Source organism: Schistocerca gregaria, chromosome 7 (genome assembly GCF_023897955.1).
Source record: "Schistocerca gregaria isolate iqSchGreg1 chromosome 7, iqSchGreg1.2, whole genome shotgun sequence".
Classification (NCBI taxonomy): domain Eukaryota; kingdom Metazoa; phylum Arthropoda; class Insecta; order Orthoptera; family Acrididae; genus Schistocerca; species Schistocerca gregaria.
Window position 1 is genome coordinate 324,975,004 of NC_064926.1, and position 27,233 is coordinate 325,002,236.

Genomic DNA, 27,233 nt, shown 5'->3' on the forward strand with positions numbered 1-27,233 from the left:
CCCAGGAGCAACAGTGTCCCTAATTTGCTGGGAAGTGGCGGTGCGGTCCCCTACGGCACTGCGTAGGATCCTACGGTCTTGGCGTGCATCCGTGCGTCGCTGCGGTCCGGTCCCAGGTCGACGGGCACGTGCACCTTCCGCCGACCACTGGCGACAACATCGATGTACTGTGGAGACCTCACGCCCCACGTGTTGAGCAATTCGGCGGTACGTCCACCCGGCCTCCCGCATGCCCACTATACGCCCTCGCTCAAAGTCTGTCAACTGCACATACGGTTCACGTCCACGCTGTCGCGGCATTCTACCAGTGTTAAAGACTGCGATGGAGCTCCGTATGCCACGGCAAACTGGCTGACACTGACGGCGGCGGTGCACAAATGCTGCGCAGCTAGCGCCATTCGACGGCCATCACCGCGGTTCCTGGTGTGTCCGCTGTGCCGTGCGTGTGATCATTGCTTGTACAGCCCTCTCGCAGTGTCCGGAGCAAGTATGGTGGGTCTGACACACCGGTGTCAAAGTGTTCTTTGTTCCATTTCCAGGAGTGTAGTTGCAACTTCATGCAGACGTTTACTTATTTCTGTTAAGGTTAGCTGTCCTGCAATTTGGTATGAAGACCACTACTAAAACGCAGATTTCGCATTGTAGGGCGCGACTCAAAATGCTGTGACTTTAACAATCATTAAACAAGTTAGGCTTTCTTGTTGTCAGGCTGCTCGTGGGGTACTGAGCAATTTGCTTTTTTTGTGGCTGCAATTTTGATGTTATGCAATCAAGGCATATGCGACCCTTCATAAAAGAGCGCCTAAGTAGCCCCAGTCCCTTATCACGTGGTTCCTCGAGCATTCCTTATGAAGGTGCAGGAAAGACAGGTCGGAAACTCTGGTGTGCTGTGGTTGTCGTAAATTCCCATGACACTCCTCCTTCATACACATGGCTGTACTACACGTGGCAGACACGTGTGCGCAATTCATACAAGGACACTCTCACAAGTGCCCTTTGTTTTAAGGAGACTTTTCAGCAGAGGGGTAAAGCAAGGGTGTGAGACGACAATTAATAAACTTCAAGAAAATCAATCGCTGAGGAGGCGGGTGTGTCTCAGTGTGAAGTGTCATGCTGTATTGATCTGCGGCTACTCTGCCGAAGTTTGTGAATAAACAAGGTGAAGTGTACATAAGGAATCTGGGTAGTATTTAGATAAAAAAAACTGATGGTTTTAAACAAGATAAAATAAGATGTGCGGAGACGAAGGAAAACAGAGTAGGGGGGAAACGAGTGTAACGTCGAACATAATAGTAAAAGTTAGGCAAAAATGTACGAGCATCTAACGTGAAAAGATGAAGAGACTGTTATGGAAGTTTTGAAAGTAATCATGGAAAGATAAATGCAAGTATAATAACAAAACAAAGGTGGTTAGATAAGAGCAGAAAAGACATTATTAAGCTAATAAAAGATAAGCAGGCGAAATGGACGGAAAAAGATATCAAAGACTCGAGACGGATTTCGGTTCCAGTGGCCATTGTATTAATTAAGTATGTAGTAAGTAAGTCAGACAGTCAGACAGTCGTTAAGTAAGTACAAAGCTGATCATAAAAATTTGCAACAGCACCAAGGCGGCATGTAGCAAATTTTAAATTAAGATGAGTGAATTACAAGGTTGGATATTCAAATGATCACTTCAGTTCAAGGTAGGTTTGAGGTATGTCATATACATTCTGTACATAAGGAAACATCACAAGTGGTTTTCTGCTACAGAAATTGCATTTGAATGTTTGTTGTATGTGGGGAAGATTGTGTTATGACTCACGACTGTGATGCGACTATCGAATCGATAGCTACATATGGTCTGAATGGCATCACGTGACTAGCGCCCGAGAGGTGGGACACCTTGTACGCTTAACTGTGCAGGATCGTACAACGATGTCACGCAGTGTAAGCCAGTTACGAGGCTTGTTTCAGCAGGACAAGTTTGCACATGGACAGGGTATGCAGTCAGGGGAAACACAGACTGTCAGAATACGACCACTGTTGAGGCCTTCCTCAACGCAACATTGGATACAGGATTGCACAACATCGTCTTTTCAGACGAGACTCAGTTCTGTGAACAGTATCATAATGGTCGTACTTGCGTGAAGGCTGTGAGGAGAACGAACGTTGCCGGAATGCATTCGTCATTCTCATAAGTAGCCACCACCTGACGTGATGATATGGGTTGGCAATGAGTGGGCAACACCATCACCTCCGGTTCACGAAGCCGGTTAATTGGACAGTAGCCATTACGCTTCTGATGTGTTCAGACCGATATATCATCGATATATCAGTGACATTATATTTCAACAAGATAAGGCAAGAGTGCTTGTTGCCCCTACTGTCCTGACCTACGTCGATACAGAGGGTGTTGGATTTCTTGCCATGGTCAGCACGTTCTCCAGCACTCTCACTACTCAATATATCTAATCGTATGTTGGCGATAGATTGACATGGCACCAACTGTAAGCCAAAACGAGTGATAAACTCTGGCGGTGAATGACGTACCTATATGTACCACGTGCGGCAGCTCTTTGAACTAAACCTGTAAACCTCATGATCATCAACAAATTTTATCGTGTATTCTCCCTGCTACACTGTAAACGCACAATAAATATTTCGTTACGTTCTTGGAGTTGCAATAATAATGGCCAGCAGTGTAAGCAAGCAAGCAAGCAAGCAAGCAAGCGTGTCAGGGAGTAGGAACGACTCCCACACCCAAGCTCGGGCTGATCAGCTATACTCACGCGGAGGCGCTGGACAGGCCGGAGACGCGGCGCTCGCGCTCCGGGGGCGCGCCGTCGGCGTCGCGGTAGTAGTGCCAGTGCGTGGGCGACGTGCCGGGAGAGGAGGCGGGCGACTGCCCCCGCAGACCGCCCCCACCGCCGCCTCCTCCGCGGCCCGGCGTGCGCACGTTCTCGTAGGGACTGCCCAGCGACGTGTCCGGCACAGGGATGGGCGGCAGGTCGTCGCTGCCCGATCTGCCGCCCCCGGTTTCGCGGTGTCCTGGCGCACAAAAACAGCACACAAGCGGAGTCACGCCGCGTTAGGGGAAAACATGACGCTGCTCAGCAGCGTACAGAAGTAGATTCTGAAATGACTAATGAAAGTTTCTGCCGAGACAGGGTTCCGAACCCGGGTCTCCTGGTCACTTGGCAGATGCGCTAACCACTACGTTGCCCTGGCACAGCGGCTTTTCCCACCTGCATGGACTAACCTAGTACACCTCCCTTCTCAATAGAAATTCCCATTCATAACTCGGCCCACACTATATTCCCCCTAACCTCTAATACAATTGCAGAGGCTCTCCAACTGTACTGGAACAGCATTTCAGCATCGAACGAAACGTGGGATCCTGCATGAAACCCAGGCATAGATGCTTTAATCAAACGAAACTGCACTCATGTTCGGAATATACAGAACACTTTGAACGACTAAAGATAGGATGTTCGTATTCACAGGACATGTACATTAGTATGTTCTGCAGAAATAGGTACTATTAAAATCAGTCTTGATCACAAATTTATTTATTTTGGTAACCGATTTCGACCACGCCTGTGGTCATCTTCAGACCAAAATGCTGTAGGAGCAGGAGCCTCCTTCTGGTGGTAAATCGCTTCTCACAACAGTGATTTACCACCAGAAGGAGGCTCCTGCTCCTACAGCATTTTGGTCTGAAGATGACCACAGGCGTGGTCGAAATCGGTTACCAAAATAAATAAATTTGTGATCAAGATTGATTTTAATAGCAACTGTTAGTATTAACATTGATCACTGTCTGCTCCCACAATGTATTCAAAAGTAATTCTGCAAAAATGATTAGCATTTGAACCATCTATCGGTAAAATGTGCCTGCGGCTGTCGTTGTCGCTACAAACCGAAGGTAATGAATCTATTTGCTTTAGCAGACGTGCAGGATGCCTCGCAGACGTATTCGCAAAGCTTACCATCAAATTAGTGACTTTGAAAAAGAGTGCATTATTGGCATCAGAGAATGTGATGCATCCATCCGGGAAATTGCTGCTCGTGTGAGACGACGGGTTTCGACAGCGCAACGGGTGTGTGCTGAATGGTTCACGGAGGGCCGTACAACACGACGAGATGCGCCAAGTCGCACCACCCAAGCTCACCACCCCCCCCCCCCCCTCTCCCGCCGAACAGATCTGCGTCCTCCTCGGATCTGGAGCAACAGTGGAAAAGTGTAACAAATCATACACTATCAGGGGTGACAGTCGGTTAAGGTTTATTATGGCAGGAAGGTAGTGGGGAATGAAGTACGAAATCAACAGGAGTGTAGAGTATGAGGGGACACTTAAGATGTTTGAAGAACTATTACAGCCATGGACCCATATTTCGGTTCTGTTGTCGTCTCTCTCCACCACCCAACAAATGTAATTTACGGTTATATTCAATTTTAACGTACATTTACGTAAGTTCTTAGTATATTGCTTTATCATTACATCCAAGAAATATAACGTTTGAAAGCCATTCTTCCGAGAATCTGAGAACGATATATGTCACGCAATTTACTTAAGGAACTTGATATACTGGTGGACAAAATTTTAGGATGAAAGTAATTTTGGGTCACTACCAAGTAATACAACGCGATGAAATTTGGCCATACATAGAAAGGACAGCTACAGTATAACACAGAAGGTAAATGAAAGAAATACGCAATGAGACAAACAAAAATGACACTTTTACTCAAAGACAATAATTTTCGTTTTCTGGGGCCAGCAGTCCAAAATATGTCTCGTAGTGACATGATAACGATCATTATCGTAATCAAAGACAATATTTACAATGATACCACAGCGATTCATGCTAGTCCCATAAACATTACAGAAAACGGGACATTGTTCTTAATACGGAAGCAGTACATCCTCTGCAACGTACTTGCATGCTAGCCACAAAGCTGGTAAGCAGCTCCTGTAGTAGGGCGTTCCAGTGCACAAGGATCATGTTCGACCATGCCCCCCGGTGCATTAAGTGATCCCCTCTCTCGCCATATGGCGGTAGGACCTGCACTGTCGAACACGATAGTTTTAGTAGTCCAGGTGTTATGATGTAGAGAGCCAAAATGTTGCATGGGCCTACTGAACTCAAAATGTTTTGTACACGATATACTCAGTGTTGAACGTTACTGTGAGGGTCTAGTCCTTCTCCATGACAGTCTTTTCAGGGATGCATTCGGCCTAGCCTTCATTTTTTATGGAAATTTAAGGAGATGGGACCTGGATAAACTGAAAGAACCAGAGGTTGTACAGAGTTTCACGGAGAGCATAAGGGAGCAATTGACACGAATGGGGGAAAGAAATACAGTAGAAGAAGAATGGGTAGCTTTGAGGGATGAAGTAGTGAAGGCAGCAGAGGATCAAGTAGGTAAAAAGACGAGGGCTGCTAGAAATCCTTGGGTAACAGAAGAAATATTGAATTTAATTGATGAAAGGAGAAAATATAAAAATGCAGTAAATGAAGCAGGCAAAAAGGAATACAAAGTCTCAAAAATTAGATCGACAGGAAGTGCAAAATGGCTAAGCAGGGATGGCTAGAGGACAAATGTAAGGATGTAGAGGCTTATCTCATGAGGGGTAAGATAGATACTGCCTACAGGAAAATTAGAGAGACCTTTGGAGAAAAGAGAACCACTTGCATGAACATCAAGAGGTCAGATGGAAACCCAGTTCTAAGGAAAGAAGGGAAAGCAGAAAGGTGGAAGTACTATATAGAGGGTCTATACAAGGGCGATGTACTTGAGGACAATATTATGGAAATGGAAGAGGATGTAATGAAAATGGGAGATATGATATTGCGTGAAGAGTTTGACAGCACTGAAAGACCTGAGTCGAAACATGGCCCCAGGAGTAGACAACATTCCATTGGAACTACTGACGCCCTTGGGGGAGCCACTCCTGACAAAACTCTACCATCTGGTGAGCAAGATGTATCAAACAGGCGAAATACCCTCAGACTTCAAGAAGAATACAATAATTCCAATTCCAAAGAAAGCAGGTGTTGACAGATGTGAAAATTACCCAACTATCAGTTTAATAAGTCACAGCTGCAAAATACTAACACGAATTCTTTACAGACGAATGGAAAAACTAGTAGAATCCGACCTCGGGGAAGATCAGTTTGGATTCCGTAAAAATGTTGGAACACGTGAGGCAATATTGACCCTACGACTTATCTTAGAAGCTAGATTAAGGAAGGGCAAACCTACGTTTCTAGCATTTGTAGACTTAGAGAAAGCTTTTGACAACGTTAACTGGAATACTCTCTTTCAAATTCTGAAGGTGGCAGGGGTAAAATACAGGGAGCGAAAAGCTATTTACAATTTGTACAGAAACCAGATGGCAGTTATAAGAGTCGAGGGGTTTGAAAGGGAAGCAGTGGTCGGGAAGGGAGCGAGACAGGGTTGTAGCCTCTCCCCGATGTTATTCAATCTGCATATTGAGCAAGCAGTAAAGGAAACAAAAGAAAAATTCGGAGTACGTATTAAAATCCATGGAGAAGAAATAAAAACTTTGAGGTTCGCCGATGACATTGTAATTCTGTCAGAGACAGCAAAGAACTTGGAAGAGCAGTTGAACGGAATGGACAGTGTCTTGAAAGGAGGATGTAAGATGAACATGAACAAAAGCAAAACGAGGATAATGGAATGTAGTCGAATTAAGTCGGGTGATGCTGAGGGAATTAGATTAGGAAATGAGACACTTAAAGTAGTAAAGGAGTTTTGCTATTTGGGGAGCAAAATAACTGATGGTCGAAGTAGAGAGGATATCAAATGTAGAGTGGTAATGGCAAGGAAAGCGTTTCTGAAGAAGAGAAATTTGTTAACATCGAGTATAGATTTAAGTGTCAGAAAGTCATTTCTGAAAGTATTTGTATGGAGTCTATGTGTGGAAGTGTAACATGGACGATAAATAGTTTGGACAAGAAGAGAATAGAAGCTTTCGAAATGTGGTGCTACAGAATAATGCTGAAGATTAGATGGGTAGATCACATAACTAATGAGGAAGTATTGAATAGGATTGGGGAGAAGTTTGTGGCGTAACTTGACCAGAAGAAGGGATCGGTTGGTAGGACATGTTCTGAGGCATAAAGGGATCACCAATGTAGTATTGGAGGGCAGCGTGGAGGGTAAAAATCGTAGAGGGAGACCAAGAGATGACTACACTACGCAGATTCAGAAGGATGTAGGTTGCAGTGGGTACTGGGAGATGAAGCAGCTTGCACAGGATAGAGTAGCATGGAGAGCTGCATCAAACCAGTCTCAGGACTGAAGACCATAGCAACAAACAGGTAGCTACGACCATCAGGCAGTTGTCAACCGCGCTGGTGGAGAAATGCAACGCCTGCTGATGGGCAGTGGATGACTGAAATGAGTGATTTGGAGGCACGAATCACGCTATACCCGACTGAAGGGTTTGCTTATGACACATACTTGAAGAACGTTACCTGTCATCATGTGCAGTGTCGGCAGCAAAATAGGAACGAGACAGGGGTGTTTTCAGTGCGGATAGGTATGAACATGTTTAGCACCATTCTGTACCGCATACATTAGACGAACTGTGCGGCTACGATGAATGATTGTATCATCATGACAATTTACCCAGCCATAAAGGAGCCTCTGTGATGTAATGGTTTGCGGACAACAACATTCCTGAAATAGACTGCCCTCTTAAGATTCCCGACTTGATTCTAATGGAAAACCTTTGAGATGAGTTAGAATGTCGTCTTCGCTCCACACTTACACGTTCAACAACACTACCTTCTCTGTTTTCGGCTGTCGGGTCTTCAGGAAGAATGAGCTTGCTATTCCACCACAGACATTCAGACACGTCATTAAAAGCGTTCCCTGCAGGGTTCAAGCCTGCACCAAGGTGAAGGGTGGACACATTCCATATACATGTCCACTAACAGGTGTCCGAATACTTTATCACATATAGCGTATATAAACATACAAATGTAAAATGTAAACATATACATGTAAAATGTAAACATATACATGTAAAATGTAGACATATACATGTAAAATGTAGACATATACATGTAAAATGTAGACATATACATGTAAAATGTAAGCTTCCATGTCCGGAGTTGTCACAATTAATAAAATATTTCGGGCTATTATACCGTGGCCGAATGGAATCACTTTAAAACACGACGTTCCTTCCCCATCTGCGGAGGACATTTTCAACGGGGATCGTAGCTTTGATGAATGTCCGTTTCACACCATGGGTCGCTAGCGAAATGTCCTCCGCAGGTGGGAACGAAACGTCGGGTTTAAAAGTGAATCCCCTCGACCATGACATAACAGCTCTGAATATTTTAGTAATTGAAACATACAAATGCTTCTACTAAAATGATGTATGGTGGAGGGGTCATGAACCCCCTGAACCGCCCCCCCTCCCTCCACCCCTCCGTTGGATCCGCACCTGGGAAATTAAAAAAAACACACACCCATACAGAGACACTCACGGCTGATGATGGCGGCGATGTCGTGCGTGACGTGCGCGGGGAACTGTCCCAGCAGCTCCATGACGGTGTGTCGGCGCTGGTCGCGGGCGCACACGTCGACGCCGGCGGCGAGCAGTGCGCGCACCACCTCCAGCTTGCCGTACATGGCGGCCTCGTGCAGCGCCGTGCCCGCCGCGGTGCGCGCGTTCACCGCCATGCCCGCCGCCAGCAGCACGCCCACCACCGCCCTGCACACCACACCGGCACCCGCGGCCTCGCTACAGCACAATTCCAGCAGCAGCAGCTCGCATCTACAAGCGGCTACCACCGCGCCTCCGACGTAAAGCGGCAGCAATTGCACTTTTGTCGTCTCCCTAAGACTACAAAAAACTTACTCAAAAACAGGGGTTCAAAAGTTCCTGGCTTTGACCCCTTCGAGTCAAAACTGAAAAAAGGAATACAAGTACATAGTATCTTGCTATGTAACCAGTGCAAATATATACCAGCTGTAGAGGTATGAAACCGGAATTTGCCTGCAATAATTACACGTCTATTGTTTCAAACTGATAAACAATATTTCATTCAAAATGATCTCCATTGCTGAAACTTCCTGACAGATTAAAACTGTGTGCCGGACCGAGACTCACAGCTTTACTTCTGCCAGTACCTCGTCTCCTACCTTCCAAACTTTAAAGAAGCTCTTCTGCGAATCTTCGTGAGTCGTGGTTGGGTAGCTCAGTTGGTAGAGCACTTGCCCGTAAAAGTTTAATCTGTCAAGAAGTTTCATATCAGCGCACACTCCGCTGCAGAGTGAAGATCTCATTCTGATCTCCATTGCTGTTTCTACATTTCTCCCGCCTATTCAGCAGTCTATGGATACCAAGAAAAAAAAGGTTCCTCTTTTAAAGCGAGCCAGTTAGCGAGCCATTTTCGTACATTTTCATACCATGTGAAGCGTTGTTCAGCGACAGCATGATAATCGGACGGAGCCACGTCTGGAGAGTAAGTCGCATACCTCAGTATTTCTCAACTGAACGCCTCGACCGTTTCCCTGACCGTTTTGCTGTGTGCGTCGTAGTTCGTAGGCGCAAAACTTTAAATGTTTACGGGTTTAAAAAGTCGTTACAGGAAGCAGATGGCGCTGCAGACGCGGTCTCACGGGTCCTACACTGACAGCTAGCACCATCTACAGAGAAATTATGGTTTCATACTTCTATACACAGATTATCTCCGATTGCGTATTACAAATGAACAAATGCTATTAACCTTCATTTCCTTCTTGCCCAGTTGAAAAAAAAAGTTCACTTTGAATGTGACATTACCTCAGTCACGTGATAAGACGGATGTCAGTAACTACCGACCAGTGTCACTGCTGACGTCATTTTCCAAAATTTTTGAGAAGTTTGTCACGGAAAAATATGATTGTGTTGCGTTATATTCCGGTCAATTTTCACGTAATGCTCGATTTAAATCGATCATTCGATGTTGGTAGCGATCATCAGTTTTAAAGGGTTCACCAGGTATTAGCAGCTCATAATAGATGACACCGAACACAGAACACTGTCTTCCTTCCAAAGCGATTTGATCCGGCAGTGGATGTCGATGGTTTGCCTCGAACCACCCATGATATCCGACGCGTAGGATTCTCAAAATATATTCATTTTTCATCACCTGTCACTATTCGATGGAGAAATGGCTTTCTTTTATATCTGACGAGCAGCATTTCACAACTTGTCGTTCGATTTCCTTGCCGCCTTTAACTCAGTTCACGCGGTACCCATTTTCCCTCTTTCAACCGAAGAGAAATTGCTTTCTGCGTCACATTCAAATGTTCCGTGAGTTCCTGTTGAGTTTGAGTGTCATCTTCATCCAATAACGCCTGCATTTCGTTCCCTTCGAACTTTTTCAGGGTTTCCCGCGCTCCACGTTTCTCACGTAAAAATCACCTCTTTTGAATTTTTTGAACCACCCGAAACACTGTGATTTCCAAAGAGCATGTTCGCCGAGAGCTCCTACAAGCCTTCGATGCGATTCTGCAGCATCTTTCTTCAAATGATAACAGAAAACCAATGTTGTCCGCAAATCGTAGTTCGTAGGCACAAAACTCGACATGTTTACGGGTTTAAAAAGTCGTTACAGGAAGAAGATGGCGCTGCAGACGCGGTCTCATGGGCCCTACACTGACGGCTAGCGCCATTCCGGTTTCATACTTCTACACATAGATTATCTGCGACTGCCTATTACAGATTCTATTAACCTTCATGTTGCTTCTTGCCCAGTTGAAAACAAAAAAAGACACTTTGAACGTGACATTGCCTTAATCAGGTGATAAGAAAGATATCAGTAACTACCGACCAGTATCACTGCTGATGTCATTTTCCAAAATTTTTGAGAAGCTTATATATTCTGTAACAGTATCTTGCCTTAGCGACAATAATATCCTTAGCAAATCACAGTCTGGGTTTTATAAGGTTGCTCTACTGAGAATACCATTAACATGTTCACTCAACAGACTTCACAATCATGAAATAACAACACTGATGACAATTTAAACTGGAAAAAACACATTTTGGAACTCCTAAAAACACACAGTTCAGCCACATTTGCACTTAGAGCCACTGCAAATCTTGAGGGGATACAAATCAGTAGGTCGACGTATTTTGCATAGTTTCGTTCAGTAATATGATATGGAATAATGCTCTGAGGTAAACATCATTAAGAAAGAAAGTTTTCATGGCGCAAAAACGTGCTGTGAGAATAAAATGTGGTGCACCTACGATCAACTTGTACACATACGTTTACGGAGTTGGCCATTGTGACTACTGCTTCACAGTATATTTACTCCCTCGGAAAGTTTGTTGTAAATAATCCATTAGAGTTCAAAAGAAACACTGCTTCACATAATCACAATACCACAAGGAAAAATGTCATTTATTACTCCACAGTAAGACTGTCTTTAGCACAAAAACGATGCACTATGCCGCAACAAAATTTTTTGATTACTCACCCAGTGACATAAAATCGGGAAGACAGAAAAGTAAAGTAAAATTTGGAAACAAACTGACGAAATTTCTTCTTAACAACTTCTTTTATACATAAAAGAATTTCTGTTACTGTAGTGTGTAGAAGGTGGTGGGTCGGACTTAGGAAGTTATATATATCACTGCTTAAGCAGCAAGCGAATGAAATGAACAAATTAATTGTCTCTCTCGCCAGTTACAAGATACATGTGTCAATCGCCTACTGCAAGCAGGAGTCAATTCCGCCGACATTCAAAGTCGATTGCATCGTGTGTTTACGGATGGGGCTATGAATGATGGTGCTGCGAGGGAGTAATGCGCAAAATTCAAGGCTAGTCACACAAATGTGCGTAATGAGAGTGGCCGAGGAAGACATTCAAATGTGACTGATGAATATGTACAACATGCTGACAAAATTGTGCGTCGGAGAGTTATGTTCACGATTTCCGAACTTCATGAAAATGTTCAAGATTTCAAGGACAAGCCTTTTTAACACTGTCACAAAGAGACATAAATTCTATACATGGTGGATATCAAAATGTCTAATCTGTGTTCAAAAAAACCAAAAAGATTGAGTTCCGCCTTCACATTCCTTCAGCATTACATTAAGAAAAAAAAGGAATTTCTGAACATAACAGTGACTGACGGTGAGTTGGGGATGCAGTACGTGAACACTACATCTAATGAACAGCTCAAACAGCGGATGAATGACCATTCTCCCAATAAGGCCGAAACATTCAAGCACATGCGGTCAAACATCAAAGTGATGGTTACAATTTGAGGGGTCGTAAAATTTAGACAACAGAAGTGATGAGAGTAACCCGAGAGAATAATCATCTTGCAGGCGTTGGAAGCTCCTGTTGACGTTTGTTTCCCGTGTTAGAGAATTAAATTAATGTTTTGGAACTCTGCCTTCTGAAAAACACTATGCATATCTTCTTCTACGTATTCGAACACGTTTCGGCACCTAAAGCAGAAAACAACATGAACTTTTTATGACACTGTACGGGAATAAACCGTTTTGCAAGAACATACACACTGAGAGACCACGAAAACTACCTCCAGATCTAGAGCTGTAGTCTTCGAGTCACCTTACGAGGAGTAGCGATCTTACTTCTGGTACCTTTATCATTTTCCCCCTCCTCCTCTGTACTATTCTAGAATGATGCATGGAAAGAATAACTGCCAATAAAATTCCGTATGAGCTAATTTTTCTGATTTTGTCGTCGTCGTCATTTCGCAATATGCATACTGGAGGAAGTAATCTGTTGCCCGACTCTTCTTAGGACGTACGCTCTCGGAATTTCATCACTAAACCACGTCGTAATCCACTAACCGTCTCTTGTAACTGCCACTCGATTTTGTTGCACATTTCCGAAACGTTCTTGCGCTTACTGAACGATCGCCAGACGACACGTGACGCTCTTCGTTTCATTTACTGGCTTTCGGAACGTGCCTATTCATCCAACTCAATAATAGAATGTCAATTATAACGATATGAACGCAAGGAAAGCACATCACCAAGTCGCCCATCAGGCCACTCCGCTTGGCAATCCGCCACGCTGACAGCGAAGCTACCGAGGCAAACCCTAGTTAGTTTGATATTGTCATTCCGCTTCACATTGCTCTGGATTGTTACTCCTTCGCCAATAACGTAAGTGAACAGTAATGGTACTCGTCGCCTGTTTATACAATATTTTACATTTATTTACGTGTAGAGTTAACAGCTACAGTCATCCGGCGCTGGAGCCTCCTCCTAAACAACAGCATCGTCTGGAACAACCTCATGCATCATTTACATACATTGTGAGCAATAATGATCTTGTAGCACACCATAGGGATACTCTCAAAACAGCACACACATCTATCGATTTCGTTCCATTACGAATACCCGGGGAAAACCTGTCAAAACCTGGGTGTCTAGTTTTAAGAAAATGGTTCCGTTGGCTCTAAGCACCATGGGACTTAACATCTGAGGTCATCAGTCCCCTAGAACTGCGAACTACTTAAACCTAACTAACCTAAGGACATTACACACATCCATGCCGGAGGCAAGATTCGAACCTGCGACCGCAGCAGCAGCGCGGTTCCGGACTGAACTGCCTAGAACCGCTCGGTCACAACGGCCGGCTAGTTTTAAGAGTGCGTGCTTCACTGTTGGAGATGAATCCAGAAACGGGCGGCCAGCAACGTAAGCAGCCCCGTCAAGAAGCGATGACGTCGGTAAACTGACTTTTGGCCAGCGAATATCTTCCAAAAAGATAGCCGCGATAATGGACACAATCCACGGGCGTGCTGATTTCAGTATTAAACGAAATGAGTGTGGGAATGCTGTACAGTGAAGAGATGAATGCAACAGTTGAAACATGAAGAACTGTTTTAACTCCTTTTGATGCTACAAGGACTTCATGCTTGTAAGGCTGAGGATGAAACCTGACTCCACATTAATGATCTGGTGTCCACGGAGCAGTACAAGGAATGGCACCACAAAGTGTCTCCGTGCCTGAAGAAATCCCGCGTCCATAAATCAGTCCAACAATTAATGGCAACTGTTTTTTTTATGATGATGACATTACGCTGTTGGTGGACTACGTTGGGGCTGTAGCATAATAGGTGACCATTATCCCATGCTCCTCGACCACCTCAAAGAAATAATTAATATGAAAGGCAGTGGAAAATTGATGAAAGCTATACTTTTATTCAACGACAATGTATTTTCCCCACAAACCTCAAGTCGAGTCTGAAAAATTGAAAATCCTTGAAAACTCTGTCTTCGGTTAGGCAACCATCTTTCCTGTTCCCTTGACCTGGTCGCTTCAGCTGTATCTCAACCTGAAGATATACGTGACGGGGCGTCACTTTGATTATACGAGGGCTATGAACAAAGTACATTACGTTTTGGAATTACAAATAAACAAAGTATTGGAATTCTTTTTTAATTATATACATATGAAAGCCACACTTAAATACTACTTTTCTACATAGTTGCCATTAAATTAAGGCACTTATCGTAGCGATGGACGAGCTTGGAAATTCCTTCGTCGTACCTCTTTTGGGACAGAATAGGTGTGATTTTTGTGGATTTCCTGGAAAGAGGCACTACAATAAACTCTCAAATGTATTGCCAAACTCTGCACAACCTCAGAAGAGCAATACAAAACAAATGCAGGGGAAAGTTGGGCTCAAAGATCTTGCTGATTCACGACAACGCCCGGGCCCACACGGCAAATGCCACTCGTGAAGTTCTCGAATCTTTTAAGTGGGTTTCCTCATCCGCCGTACAGTCCCGACCTGGCGCCGAGCGACTTCCACTTATTCCCAGCAATGAAAAAGTGATTGGCTATGCAGCGTTTTGATGACGACGCACAGTTTTAAGAAGAGGTAACCACGTGGTTGAAGGCGCACGCGGCCGAATTTTACGACGAAGGAATTTCCAAGCTCGTCCATCGCTACGATAAGTGCCTAAATTTAAATGGCAACTATGCAGAGAAGTAGTATTTAAGTGTGGCTTTCATCTGTATATAATAAAAAAATTCCAATACTTTATATATTTTTAATTCCAAAACGTAATGTACTTTGTGGATAGCCCTCGTATTAAAGAAGTGGAACATATTGCGAGAGCTGGTTTGATTCTAAATAACACATGATCACCTTTTTGAATACAAAAGAAAAGTTGCAACAACGATGTAGTAGGTGCACCAATCTGGCAGTCTCTAACTATTCTTTCTGTCCAAAACTGGGAGTTGGTCATCTCTCTTTAAAATAAGAGCAGACATTCGATGCAACTTTTACTGTTGTTTTCGGAACACTGAATCATCTGATTCAGAGTGGTGGGGCTTCTCTAGCAGATGTCCCAAATCTTTAGGATTATAATTACATAGATAGTAGATGATTCTAGACTGTGTGCTTTGAGATAAACTGAAAGTCGTAAATAAATAGGTTTTTATTGAAATGGAGATTTTAGCTCTTATAGCAGGAACAGAAGCTCACAGCAACTGTCCAAAGTGACAATAGCCAGACGCAACGTATTCATTACAACATAATCCATTGACAGAAGACAAATTTAGTTCAAAGCATCTGGCCACATCGTTTGCACACATTATGACATGTGTGAGATTGCTCATCCACCCTCCTTTCCACACTGCATTCTTTAAAAGACGAATTTCACAGGCAAGTTTACGGATGATCATTGGTGAACCTTCTCCGACAGCGCACACTGTCATCTCCTAAAATTCTGCTTTGCTTACAGTTCTGGTGGTTGAGTACACTGGCAACATTTTTTGTCTTGAATGACGCTGTTTCTCGCAACTTACTATCCCCAGCGATAAATTTCTTCCAATTGCGATATGGACTGCGGTGAAACGTTTCTCTGTAATCAGATCAGCTTTCACACACTGCATGATGATGCTCCATACGTTAGAGGTAAGACTGGAACGCTCTTTAACCAGTAATGCTCCGTCTTCGACGACCAGTCATGAATTGTATACAGTGGTAAACTCAACCTTTGGCGCAGGACAAACGACTATGTATGTTTCTCAAAGTAGTCCCACCAACGTTGATACAGAAGATGTTGATCGCTGTAAAACAAACAGTTTACAAACACATACCTCACAAGCAAAGCTCATTCAAGTCCTTGTCCTGCCTGAAATACTTATGTACGAGTAGGACTTCTGGTTCCTTCTCTCAAAACGGATCGTCTATGATCTGCATAATTTTTATCCAACAGGTTGCGACATCCTGTGCATCAACTTTTGACTAAGATAGTTATGACCACCTCCGAGGTGTGACGTCTACAGTGCTTACCTCACGGCCTACGTGTAAAGCGTTGAAATAAGGCCCTAAGTGGGACCAACACGCTAATTAAATTTCGCACGCTGCCGTCATCGGTATAACAAACAATTTAGTTGAACTGCAAATAAAGGATAATATACAGAGAAAAAGTTAGCAATAAGTTTAGATCCCTTAACTCTCTGACCTACGAAAATCACTCGTGGATTAATAGTATCACCGTTAAAACAAAACAAAAAAAAAAGGTTCAAATGGCTCTGAGCACTATGGGACTCAACTGCTGTGGTCATCAGTCCCCTAGAACTTAGAACTACTTAAACCTAACTAACCTAAGGACATCACACACAGCCATGCCCGAGGCAGGATTCGAACCTGCGACCGTAGCAGTCTCACGGTTCCGGACTGCGCGCCTAGAACCGCGAGACCACCGCGGCCGGCCGTTAAAACAGTTGTAAGTTCTGGGCCCCATGGTAGCTTTCTTTTGGACCATCAGGACATGCAGGCCACGCTTGTGATCGACTTGGTTACAGGTTCATATTCTGAGGGCACGTTCACTCGTATGCGACGATTGTCTTCCATGGGGATGATTATGTCGTCCAGCAGTTTATTAAAAGACTATGACATGATAATACACTGTCTCCCCATTCCCATTTTAACCTAACTGAACAAATGCGAGAATCGTCGTGTTCGTCGGTTAATCTTGCTCTACTCACTCAACATCTAATGCCACCTGTGCAGATAGCTTAATGCTATAAATCCACAAAGGCATATCAGCACCTGATAGACTGACTTACAACTGCTCAAGCAGCAAAAGATGTTTACAGTGAATACTTGGAGTTAACAGTAAAAGTGTGAATCGGCTATATGTGGTGGGCCTTTTCAGTTTCAAGTAACAACTTAAAGTTCTAAAACAGCATAGGCCTGACTAACAGGCGCAACGAACCGGCACTCGCTACACGAGCAATGCTTTCCTGCTAGTCTATTTTCCTTCAGTATGTATCGGTGATACACAAAACAGAATTATATTCAAGTTAACAGAGGCAACGTAAGTCTGCGTTCTTTGAGCCACTACGGATTCAGTCAGTGGTTTTCAGCGTGCAATAGAACGGAACAGCGTAGGACGTTGTCACTTGAAGAACATTACATACAGGGTTCCCACGAAAATCGTTCAGGCAAGAAACTTTGACAACATAACTTATATTTACTACTTATAAGCAAAGTACTGATCGGTTTAGAACTATAAGCCGTTTATACCGAAGAAGTGAACCACTCCTGGAGCATCATATGTAGTGGATTGTACAGATGACAAAGCAATTATGCGGAATATCTGTAGCACGTGTGGTGAGCAGAGACTGAACCCATTTCTCTATATTTCGCAGGTGGCGCACTTACCAATTTGCCATCGGCCGCAGCGGTCTGGGGCACCTTGTCACGTTCCACGCGGCTCCCCCTGGGCTCCCCCCGGCGGAGGTTCGTCCCCCCTCGGGCGTGTGTGTGTGTGTGTGTGTGTGTGTGTGTGTGTGTGTGTGTGTGTGTGTGTGTGTGTGTGTGTGTGGTTCTCAGCAGTTTGGTCCCATAAGACCTTACCACAAATTTCCAAAAAACTGAGGCGGAAGCACCCCTTATGAACCGACGTACAGTTTCGATCTGCAAGAAGACTGAGCGAGATTAGGAAAGGAAGGAAAATCAGATTTGTGAAGCAGCTATCATTACAATGTCAACTCCTCGTTTCATATTTGTCTAAACTTTACAATGGGCCGTCCTCGCATCACGCTTTCTCGGGGTACAGAGTGCATGTTGGCAAAGCACCTCTGTGATGAACTGGAGTTAGCCACTTGGTTCTGAAAAATCCGTGTGCCCACAAGCGGCGGCCTCCATTAAATGTGATTGTTACTCTGCAAATTTGTGTTTCGGTTGCTTCTACGACAAATATCATCCGGAATTCTGTTCCAGCGCAGGAAGCGGTGCAAGCGATAGCGAGCAGACGATTGCGGAACCTATTTTGTAACAAAAGGATTACAGATTCGAAGAAATTTTGCTGTAATGATTGGTTTACTACAGAAATCGCTGTGGCGAAAATTACTATTTTTGAATAATTTTTCATGGCAATTTAATGATATTCTGTGAAAGAAAGAAAGAAAGAATGAACGTACAAGGACAGTCCTTCAGATGATTAAAGAAGGGGTCAATTTGAATTCATTTGCTTTCTGAGAGGTTTTATTTTGTAACATCGTGAAGCTGGTTTTGGAAATACGACAGGTTCAAAGAGGGAAAATACCGGGTTATGTGAATCAAAATACGAAGCTGTTTGCTACTGTGTTAATCGGCCAATCAGTGAAGAGATATTTCGCAGGCTTGGGACTGGGAGAGAAATTTCATGAGTAAGTCGAGAGACAGCGGTCAGTTTTTGTGACGAGAAGTCACGTATCCTGGAGCTTTACGTCAAGACTGAGTAATATTTGTTTTTGAAGAATGTGGTTATTTGGTATAAGTTCATGACCAATCATGGACGACGTCTACGGAAAATTTGTACATTTTAGTGACAACTGAAATTTTCTTGCAGTGCAGACATAGCGGTGAACATTCAGAATCCAAATGTGCATGGTACTTGAACGAGCATTCTAAACTTACACCGTAAGTTTGTTTATACAAACTGCTTATTGGCTGATGAAAAGTGCGGTTGTATCAGTAACAGGTCTCAATTAAACATTAAGGTTGGCTACTAGAACGAGAGATTGCGCGGTAACTGTGAAAGCATTAACACAAACTGTTTGTTTTCGTACTTCCTTTTCTGGGATTGTGTGCTCAACGGACGTGGTAGAAAAGTACTAAGTGGCAATACACAAAACATATTTTAAGATGCACTTTTCTTCATGTCATAGTTACAGCCCGCCCCCATAACGTGAACTCACTTTACCGCTACAATACAATTTCATGTCACGACACGGTGACGGAAGTAAGGCATACAGACTGGAGGTGTAGCAACAACAGGTTCCACGTCCTGTTCGCTAGGCAACTGATGCTACACAACATCCCTGTCCGTGTGTCTACTGCGTCGCTTCTGTTAATCTTATCAGGAGAGTCAAAGTTTTTACAGTCGGCTTAAAAAATAAAGTTACGTAACTAACATTGCGTTCATTCGAAAAATATGGCGCAGCCCATCATCTTTTCTACGTGATAATCCAATAATCTAATAATCCAAGTGTACCACCACCAAAACAATACAACACTATAATCTAAAACTCACGTAGACGTAACCGTTTTGACCTTAGTAAAAGCTTCCGTACGTTTGCACTAATTTCACATATATGATGAACGTAATTTTCGCGTTTGGCTGCAGTTTTAAAACTGTGTCGAATGTTAGTTGAAAATCCCTGTCTTGTTATCAACTATATCCTGTTCACATAAATCTTGATGTGAAGCGTGGCTCAACAAACGTTTTGCTGATTGCTCACGAAATTGTGCATAATGCATGTCATTAATTTTAGCATATGATGAACAGCGGGCACTTCAAGCTTACTCTATTGTGTGCAAGGAAAATTTTTCATGCCAGAACACGTTCTACGAGATGAAACTACTACTAGTGATATGGAACACAATGAATGATTAATTTCAGGTATCAAAGTTTCGAGAGAAACATTAGAACCTCTTCAAAACTGGTCTTTGGACATCTGCCTTGGCACTCCGTTGCTGGGTAACTCGATAATCGATTTTGTTGGAGGGAGCATCGTCCCTTGGCAAACTGATACACGTAACTCTTAATCAGACAAACCTAATCTTTCCAGGCTATCTCAAGCCATAATGCTACAAGGGCAGTCGTTGCGGAAGCAGAAATGAAGGCACAAGAGACAGACCCAAGGTACCTTCTCTGTGATCACCAGCCCACTAACCAAGACACAGCATACATCATGCGATTTCTTACGAAGATCACCACCTCTTAAATCAGTCTACACGAAATTGACAGTTGACAATTGGAGTACCATCACCCTCATAAAAAAAGAGTAACTGCTATGGTGACCGTCTTCTATTTCCGATGTCGACATCTTAAGAGCCAAAATCGACGAAAAACTCTGAGACATGAAGTAGGGAACATCTTGTTAAGAGAAACAGAGATACCCCCCCCCCCCCTCCCAGCCCCACAATACCTGCTAAAGGGTATAAAAGAGGAGATCCTTGCTATCTGACTGGATTCCGTGCGAACCAATAATAGGAAGCATGTTATTTTCTGCTACAACTTATATTACGAAACTTCCTGGCAAATTGAAACGGTGAGTCGGACCAGAAATCGGGCTCTGAACCTTTGACTTTCGCGAGCATATGAGCTATCTACAGAGTTATCCGGATACGACTACGAAATCGCCCTTACGTCTTTACTTTCGCCAGTGCCTATCTCTCATTTCAACTATAAAAGAAGTTCTCTTGCATGCCTCATGGAAGAAAGGATGTTGTTAAGAAATGACAGCCATAGACTAGGCAATGTTTCCAGAATGAATTATCATTTAAGTTTGGAAAGCAGAAGAGACGTACTGGCGGCAGTAAAACTAAGAGGTCCCGGACCTTTCATCTGGTAGAAAATTTGTCCTCGAAGAACAAAATTTGCAAGCCTGCCAGGAAATATCAACTTGATATACATTCCGCTGCAGAGAGAAAACTCATTCTGGATGGCAATTGGCAAGGTTATGGAGCTTTTAGAGAACGATTTTATTTCGGGTTACGTATCCACTGCAAGAGACATTTGGGAGACCCCGTTGGAAGTCTGTCATACACTTTAGAAAATCGAAACGAAATGGTGTATTGTGATTCGGGCAGAGCCACTATCGTGCTTCCGACTTCAGAAATAAAAAATAAAAAAAATATTTTGTTAGGCGTGCACATAATTCGAGACACACAGATTGAAGCCCGACCACAGGTATCAGCTGACATGAGTGTTTTGTTAGGAGGAAGCAGTCACATTCCAGGGCTCTCCGCAAGCGCAAAGATATGGCATGAGTTTTAAAATTTTGTGAATGTGGGCGTCCACAGCCTCAACAAGTTCTGTTGAAGAAAACGTGGTCCAAGTAGACTATTCTTTTTTATTATCTGTGCAATTGGCCAATTTCCATCGTGGGTCATTTTCAAGCATGTATTTTTAGCCATCACGCTTCCTTTCACACTCTAACACATCGCTGGTACATGTGGGCAGGTATAAATCGTATTTCTGTGTGAATTTGGCACAAAAATAAAAACAACACTTCACATGATTACGTCCATTAGCCGACGTATTGATACTATGGTATGGCAGTTTGCTATTACTGTCGGCTAATCGCCGTAGTCATGTTCACTATTGTTTATTTTTGTGCCACATAAGCACAGAAATATGATGTCGACATGTACCAACGATGTATTAGCATGTGAAATGAAACGTGAAGCTTAAAATATGTGCCTGAAAATGACTCACGGTTGAAACTGGTCATAGCACGGATAATAAAAAGTACCCGGTCCACCTGAACCATGTTCTGATTCCCAGAATACGGCAAGAGTAGCTAACGCGCGCCCGCAAGTCGAGTGACTGCCCGTGTTCGTTTACCCTCCTGCTGGTGACGGTGTGTGGGAAGCCAATTTCCATCAGCCATCCCGTTAATCATTTCCTCAATGTGTACCTTGGGCTGACACGGTCAACTGCTGCCGTTAAACAGCTCACGAGATTGCTTTTTCCCCGAATGGCAGTACCTGCGGCAATTGGCTGGCTGATGCTACAAGTAAAGCTTAATACCCGTGCATAACACGTCATGCTGAACTTCAAAGGCTTCGCTGCGAAAATGTCGTTCGTGTAAGCTTCTGGACAAATGCGGACACCAAACAAAGAACAAGCGTTATCCGTATTACTATTCGTGGATGTCTGCATAATTTCCTATGAACTTGTGCGGAAGCAGAACGTTACCAATGCGTGACACAAAAATTCCGACGAGGCTCAAAAAACACAAAATCTTCTTCTCTTCAGCTATTAGACTGGAATGGCCTGTTACGGTACCCATCTCTGTCGGGGTCTTCCCCTGTCCCTTCTCCCAAGGTGCTTATAATTTCTTGTCTTTAAGGTAAGTCTCTCACTCTCCATCCTTTGTAGACGTTCGTTCCATTTTCTTCTGTAATCTCAAAATTTATCATTGAGGCAAAAGATTTGCAGTTCTCCTCTAATATCTTGATTTCTTACCCTGTCTTCTCTTGCGCAACCTTTAGCACCTCTAAGGAATTTCATTTATTGTGCCTGAATCCGGCTTTCTTCCTTCTGGGTAATCACCCAGGTCTCACTTTCATAGAGCATTGTGGGAACTGCAACAGTTTTGTAAAACTTAATTTGTCTTTCCTGGTTTTGTTTTTTAGGTTTCTGTTACTTTTTCCGCACACCTGGCTGAATTTACTAAGCTTAATTTTAATATCTCTGCTGTAGCCATATGTAATTTCACATTCGAGGTTAATGAAATGGTTTACTTGCTCTAAAATCTTCTGACCTCTCAATATTTTGGTTCTGATTGGTTCTTTCCGCATTAAGGCCATTGCCTTTGTTTTTTATTTTGAAATTTCCATGTTACATCTTGCACTTATTTGTTTTAGTGCGTAGATTTCCTTCTGAAGGTCATCTTCCTTATCTGCTAGGATCACTGAACCATCAGAATATAGTAAATTATTTAAAAGAATGTTCTGTCTAGGTAGATGCCTTTCTGGAATTCTGATTTCCATACATGTATTATTTCATTAATGCAGATGTTTAACGAAGTTGGAGAGATGCACTAGCCTTGTCGTACACCTTTGTTAGTTGGTATCTCAAGCTGTTTTACCATTGAGATCTAGAGTGATATTTGTGTCTTGATATAAACTTTTTATCGCATTTACTAAACGCTTTGGATATCTGCGATTCCTCATTATTTCCCAAAAAAAGCAGTAAGTGTTTCTTTATTATACTCCCTCCGATTTTCTATTATTTGCTTTAGAATAAAAACTGCATCTATTGTGGAGCATCCTTTCCTAAATCCCATTTGTTCCCCATGCAGTACCGCTTCTGCTACGTATTTATAATCTTAGCATACACTTTGCACGGTAAGTCCAGTAAACTTATTCCTCAGTAATTAGTGCACAGGCTTTTATCTCCTTTTTTTTTAAAAAAAACTGATATTACTCTAGCTGTTTTCCCGTATTTGGGAATACTCTTCTTCCAACATTCGTTGAAGAGATGTAGCAGTCGCTGGTTTAGTATCATTTCTCCAAATTTTAATAATTCAGTATTAATGCCGTCTTTTCCTGCTGCTTTTCTGTTCTTAAGTCATGTTAGCGCAGATGTTAATTCGTCATACTGTATTTCATCTGATCCTGTCTCGTCTAGTTGTTCAATTTCAGTTTTTTGTGCTGTATGATCATACCACAATTCGCTGTAATGATTTATCCACTGTTGTTCTTCCGTACTATTTATTTGTACCTCCTCTCTTTATGTGGTGTTTAAAGTTTTTAAAACCTTATATGCCATTTGTTGTCTACCATGGATATCATGATCGATATTATAAATAAACCTATCTCACTGTTCCTGATATGCTTTCCTTACTACGCATTTAGCGTTGTATCTTTTCTCCTTTTAGTATTGTTTGTTCTCAATAGTGGGGTTGCTTAAGTATTTTATATATGCATCCTGTTTCTCTTTGACAGTTTTCATTATATCCTCAGTCCACATTTTTAGGCCATTTCTTTTCCGTTTTTTTTTTTTTCGATAGCTTCTCCTGCTACTATGCATTCAGTATTCTTCCGAGTTTGCCATTCATCTTCTGTATTGTCTCTAGTTTGCAAGTTTGCTAGTTCTTCATTAAACCTCCTTTGGTACAGGTGTCTGATACTGTCCTCTTCAAGCAAGTATAGCTTATACGCGCTTTGATCTTGTTGGTTTGTAACTTGTTTAGTTATTTTCTTCCATTTTGTAAAAAGGTCTATTCTGGAGATTTGTAAGAAATGATCTGATCCTATATCTTGCCCTCTATAAACTCTTGTATCCCTTACTCGGCCCGCTAGCTTGTCATTTACTAAGATGTAGTCAATTATTGATCTAAGACTGCCGGCCCAAGTATACTTGTGGATATCCTTTTTGTTAAAAAGTGAATTTGTGATTTTTAAATTGTTAAGTGGCAAAATCTCTTAGTAACTTTCCATTTTCATTACATATTGGTTCTCCAAACGGATCTATATCGTTTGTTACTGGGATATTTCCTATTCTTGCATTGAAATCTCCCATCATAATAGTCTGGTCAAAAACACTGCATTTACCCAGACTCTTCTGTAGTTCTTCATAGAAGCTTTCAGACACATCTTTTTTCTCTTCTTCAGGTGCATATACACTTACAAAGGTGGCATACCCTTTTATCAGTTTCAGCCTCACTAAGTACTCTTTCACTTACCTATGTACAATCTTGAATTTTTTTCCTATTTTTTTACTATTTTTTATGCAGGAGTAGTGCTACACCTTTGCTTGCTCTTATGTTGTTCAACACCACTATAGAACATAACTTAATCCCCTACAATTTATTTCCTCTTATTTTCTTTTTAGTTTCTGTGAACGCTACCTACACAAACACAAAATAATGTGAATAAAACATTGAAGGACAGAAACTGGCTTACAGTACTACGAAGACCAAATTAAAGACTTCGGAGTTCTGAATCTGTATTTAGACAACGCAAGTCATCTTAAGCGGTGTAGGTGAGCGTCATAGTGAACCACTGTCACTTACTCCTTTTCCTGCTCCAATCGCAAAAGATGTGCGGGAAAAACGACAGTTGCTGCGAACTCGAATCTCTCTTATCTTGCCTTCGTGTCTTTTCAAGAATATACATACGAGGAAACAAGATACTGACTGACTCATCTATGAATATATGTTCTCGGAACTTTAACAGTAAACCACATTTGATGCGCAGTGTCTTTCTTTTAACGTCTGTCACTGGAACTGAGTGAGAATCTCTGCGACACATTCACGCTTGATCAATATTTTGTGGTACGCGTCCCAGGCTCATGAGCAATGTTCAAGTACTGGTCGAGCAAGATTTTTGTAGCTATCTCCTTCGTGGGTGGGCTACACGTCACGCGTATTCTTCACATGAATCTGTCTGGCATCTGCCTTTTCTGCGATTGGTTTCATGCGAGAGTTCTACACTCATACTCTCAAATATCTACTTGATGTGACTGTCTCCTATGATTGTTCGGCAACCTTACTGCCAGCCCCTGCACCAAGCGTCGATTGTCTGCTGGTTTTCCTGCATTTTGTTACAACTTTATAGCGTTGCAACTTCTCTATATCCAACGACCAACTTATGGGACTTCCGACGTTATCTACTGTGTCTCATTTGTAATTATGAAGTTGTTCTGCAAAGCAGAAACGGAAAACTCACGCAAATGTCGGAAGTTACTTGTATGCTGCGCAACCACTGTCTCCACGTACGTGTACACCATAATTACTGTACGACGCAAACATTTGGGGTTACGCTCGTCTGGTGAGAGACTTTCCCGGGGGTGGGGGCGTCCACTGGGGGCCGAACCGCACAATAACCCTGGGTTCGGTGAGGGGCGGCGGTGTGGTGGACTACTGTGGCCCGTTGTGGCATTCTCAACCATTGAGGGCTACGGTGGGACGAAGCCTCTCCGTCAGTTTTTAGGATCCCAGTTCATATATATATATATATAGGCCAATGTCGTGAACAGGGGTCGACAAGACGGTGAACTTACACCACGTATTGCCCAACCACCCGTTTCTGAGCCAAAAATATCCTTTTAGATTGGGAAGAGTTATCCAAATTGTATTATTGTACTCTGTGTTCTGTTTGCAAGAAATTCTTTAGTCCAATAACAAAGATGATCTTATTAAATACCAAGAGAAAACATGTACAGGAAATTAACACACAAAAAGAGATGTAGTACAACGAAGTACGGTACGGAAAGTCCAGGTGAGCGAAACAGAATTATGAAAAGTGATTCTTCTCCTAGTGGTGGTGGCGGCGAGTACAACTGCACTTTTAGCGCGCAAGCCAACGTACTGTGTGTGTGGCGGAGGATTCATAGTACCATTCGCGGACACTACATGTTAAGTTATACCGTCAGTACCTTTATTAGTTCAGCGAGATATACACTACATGATCAAAAGTATCCGGGCAGTTATTAGTGGACAGTATACTCAATCTGATAAAACGTTTTTGGCAAGTTTCCTGCTATTCATGTTCGCCATATAAGTAAGAAACGTTGTATCACGACGATGCTGTTACCCAATCGATAACAAACAAACATTTAAGTAGTAAATTTCGCCGAAGAAAGATTTTTAAAGCACGTAGTTAAAACTTTTACGCTAATCTTTCTAACATACTTTCATGCCTAATTCACTTCTTGTTGTAAGTGTTGCACTACTGTGTCGTAAGAAGTCAGCTGACCCACGAATTTCAATAAATTTTCCACATCTATTAGCCCTGCAACTCAGTATCTACTGTTCATGTATAGAAAAGAAGTAATGAAGTAAGCCCTTTCTAATGATGTCCGCTACTCCGAAATGGTTAGTGTTTCATCGTCATTGTCATGGCTTTTGTTTCGTAAGTTTCTGTTTATACGCACCAGTATATCGCATATTTGTGAGACACTGATACTAACAACACGAAAATACCATGCCAGAAAGGAGGTGGCAAAACTGCTGTGTGAGAAACATGATCAATAAATTTATCGAGAGCAACTGATTGAGACTAAAATGGCGCAATATTCCAGAACTAATCTTTCGTTGGACTGCACGCTGTTTTGACGCCTCCTGCCATGTAAATGTTTGCCGGACATGGACTAGAACCCGAAACGTAGCCTGTTCACGTGCAATTTTCATACAGGCTGAGCTTACCACGCACGACTCAAGATCTGCAATCACGAATTCAATACTGCCACTACCTCCGAGCTACTTC

The 27,233-nt window shown here is 42.7% G+C and overlaps 1 protein-coding gene across 1 annotated transcript in view; it reads right to left on the reverse strand.

The window, feature by feature from the left end:
• LOC126282387 (ankyrin repeat and SAM domain-containing protein 1A-like) overlaps window positions 1–27,233 on the reverse strand; it is a 790,528-nt gene that overhangs the window by 450,894 nt on the left and 312,401 nt on the right. Inside the window, exons 6-7 of the mRNA XM_049982044.1 lie at window positions 8,509–8,735; window positions 2,772–3,030 (exon numbers count right to left, since the gene is read on the reverse strand). Of these exons, the coding sequence (XP_049838001.1) occupies window positions 2,772–3,030; window positions 8,509–8,735 (486 nt within the window). The remainder of the gene's footprint in view (window positions 1–2,771; window positions 3,031–8,508; window positions 8,736–27,233) is intronic.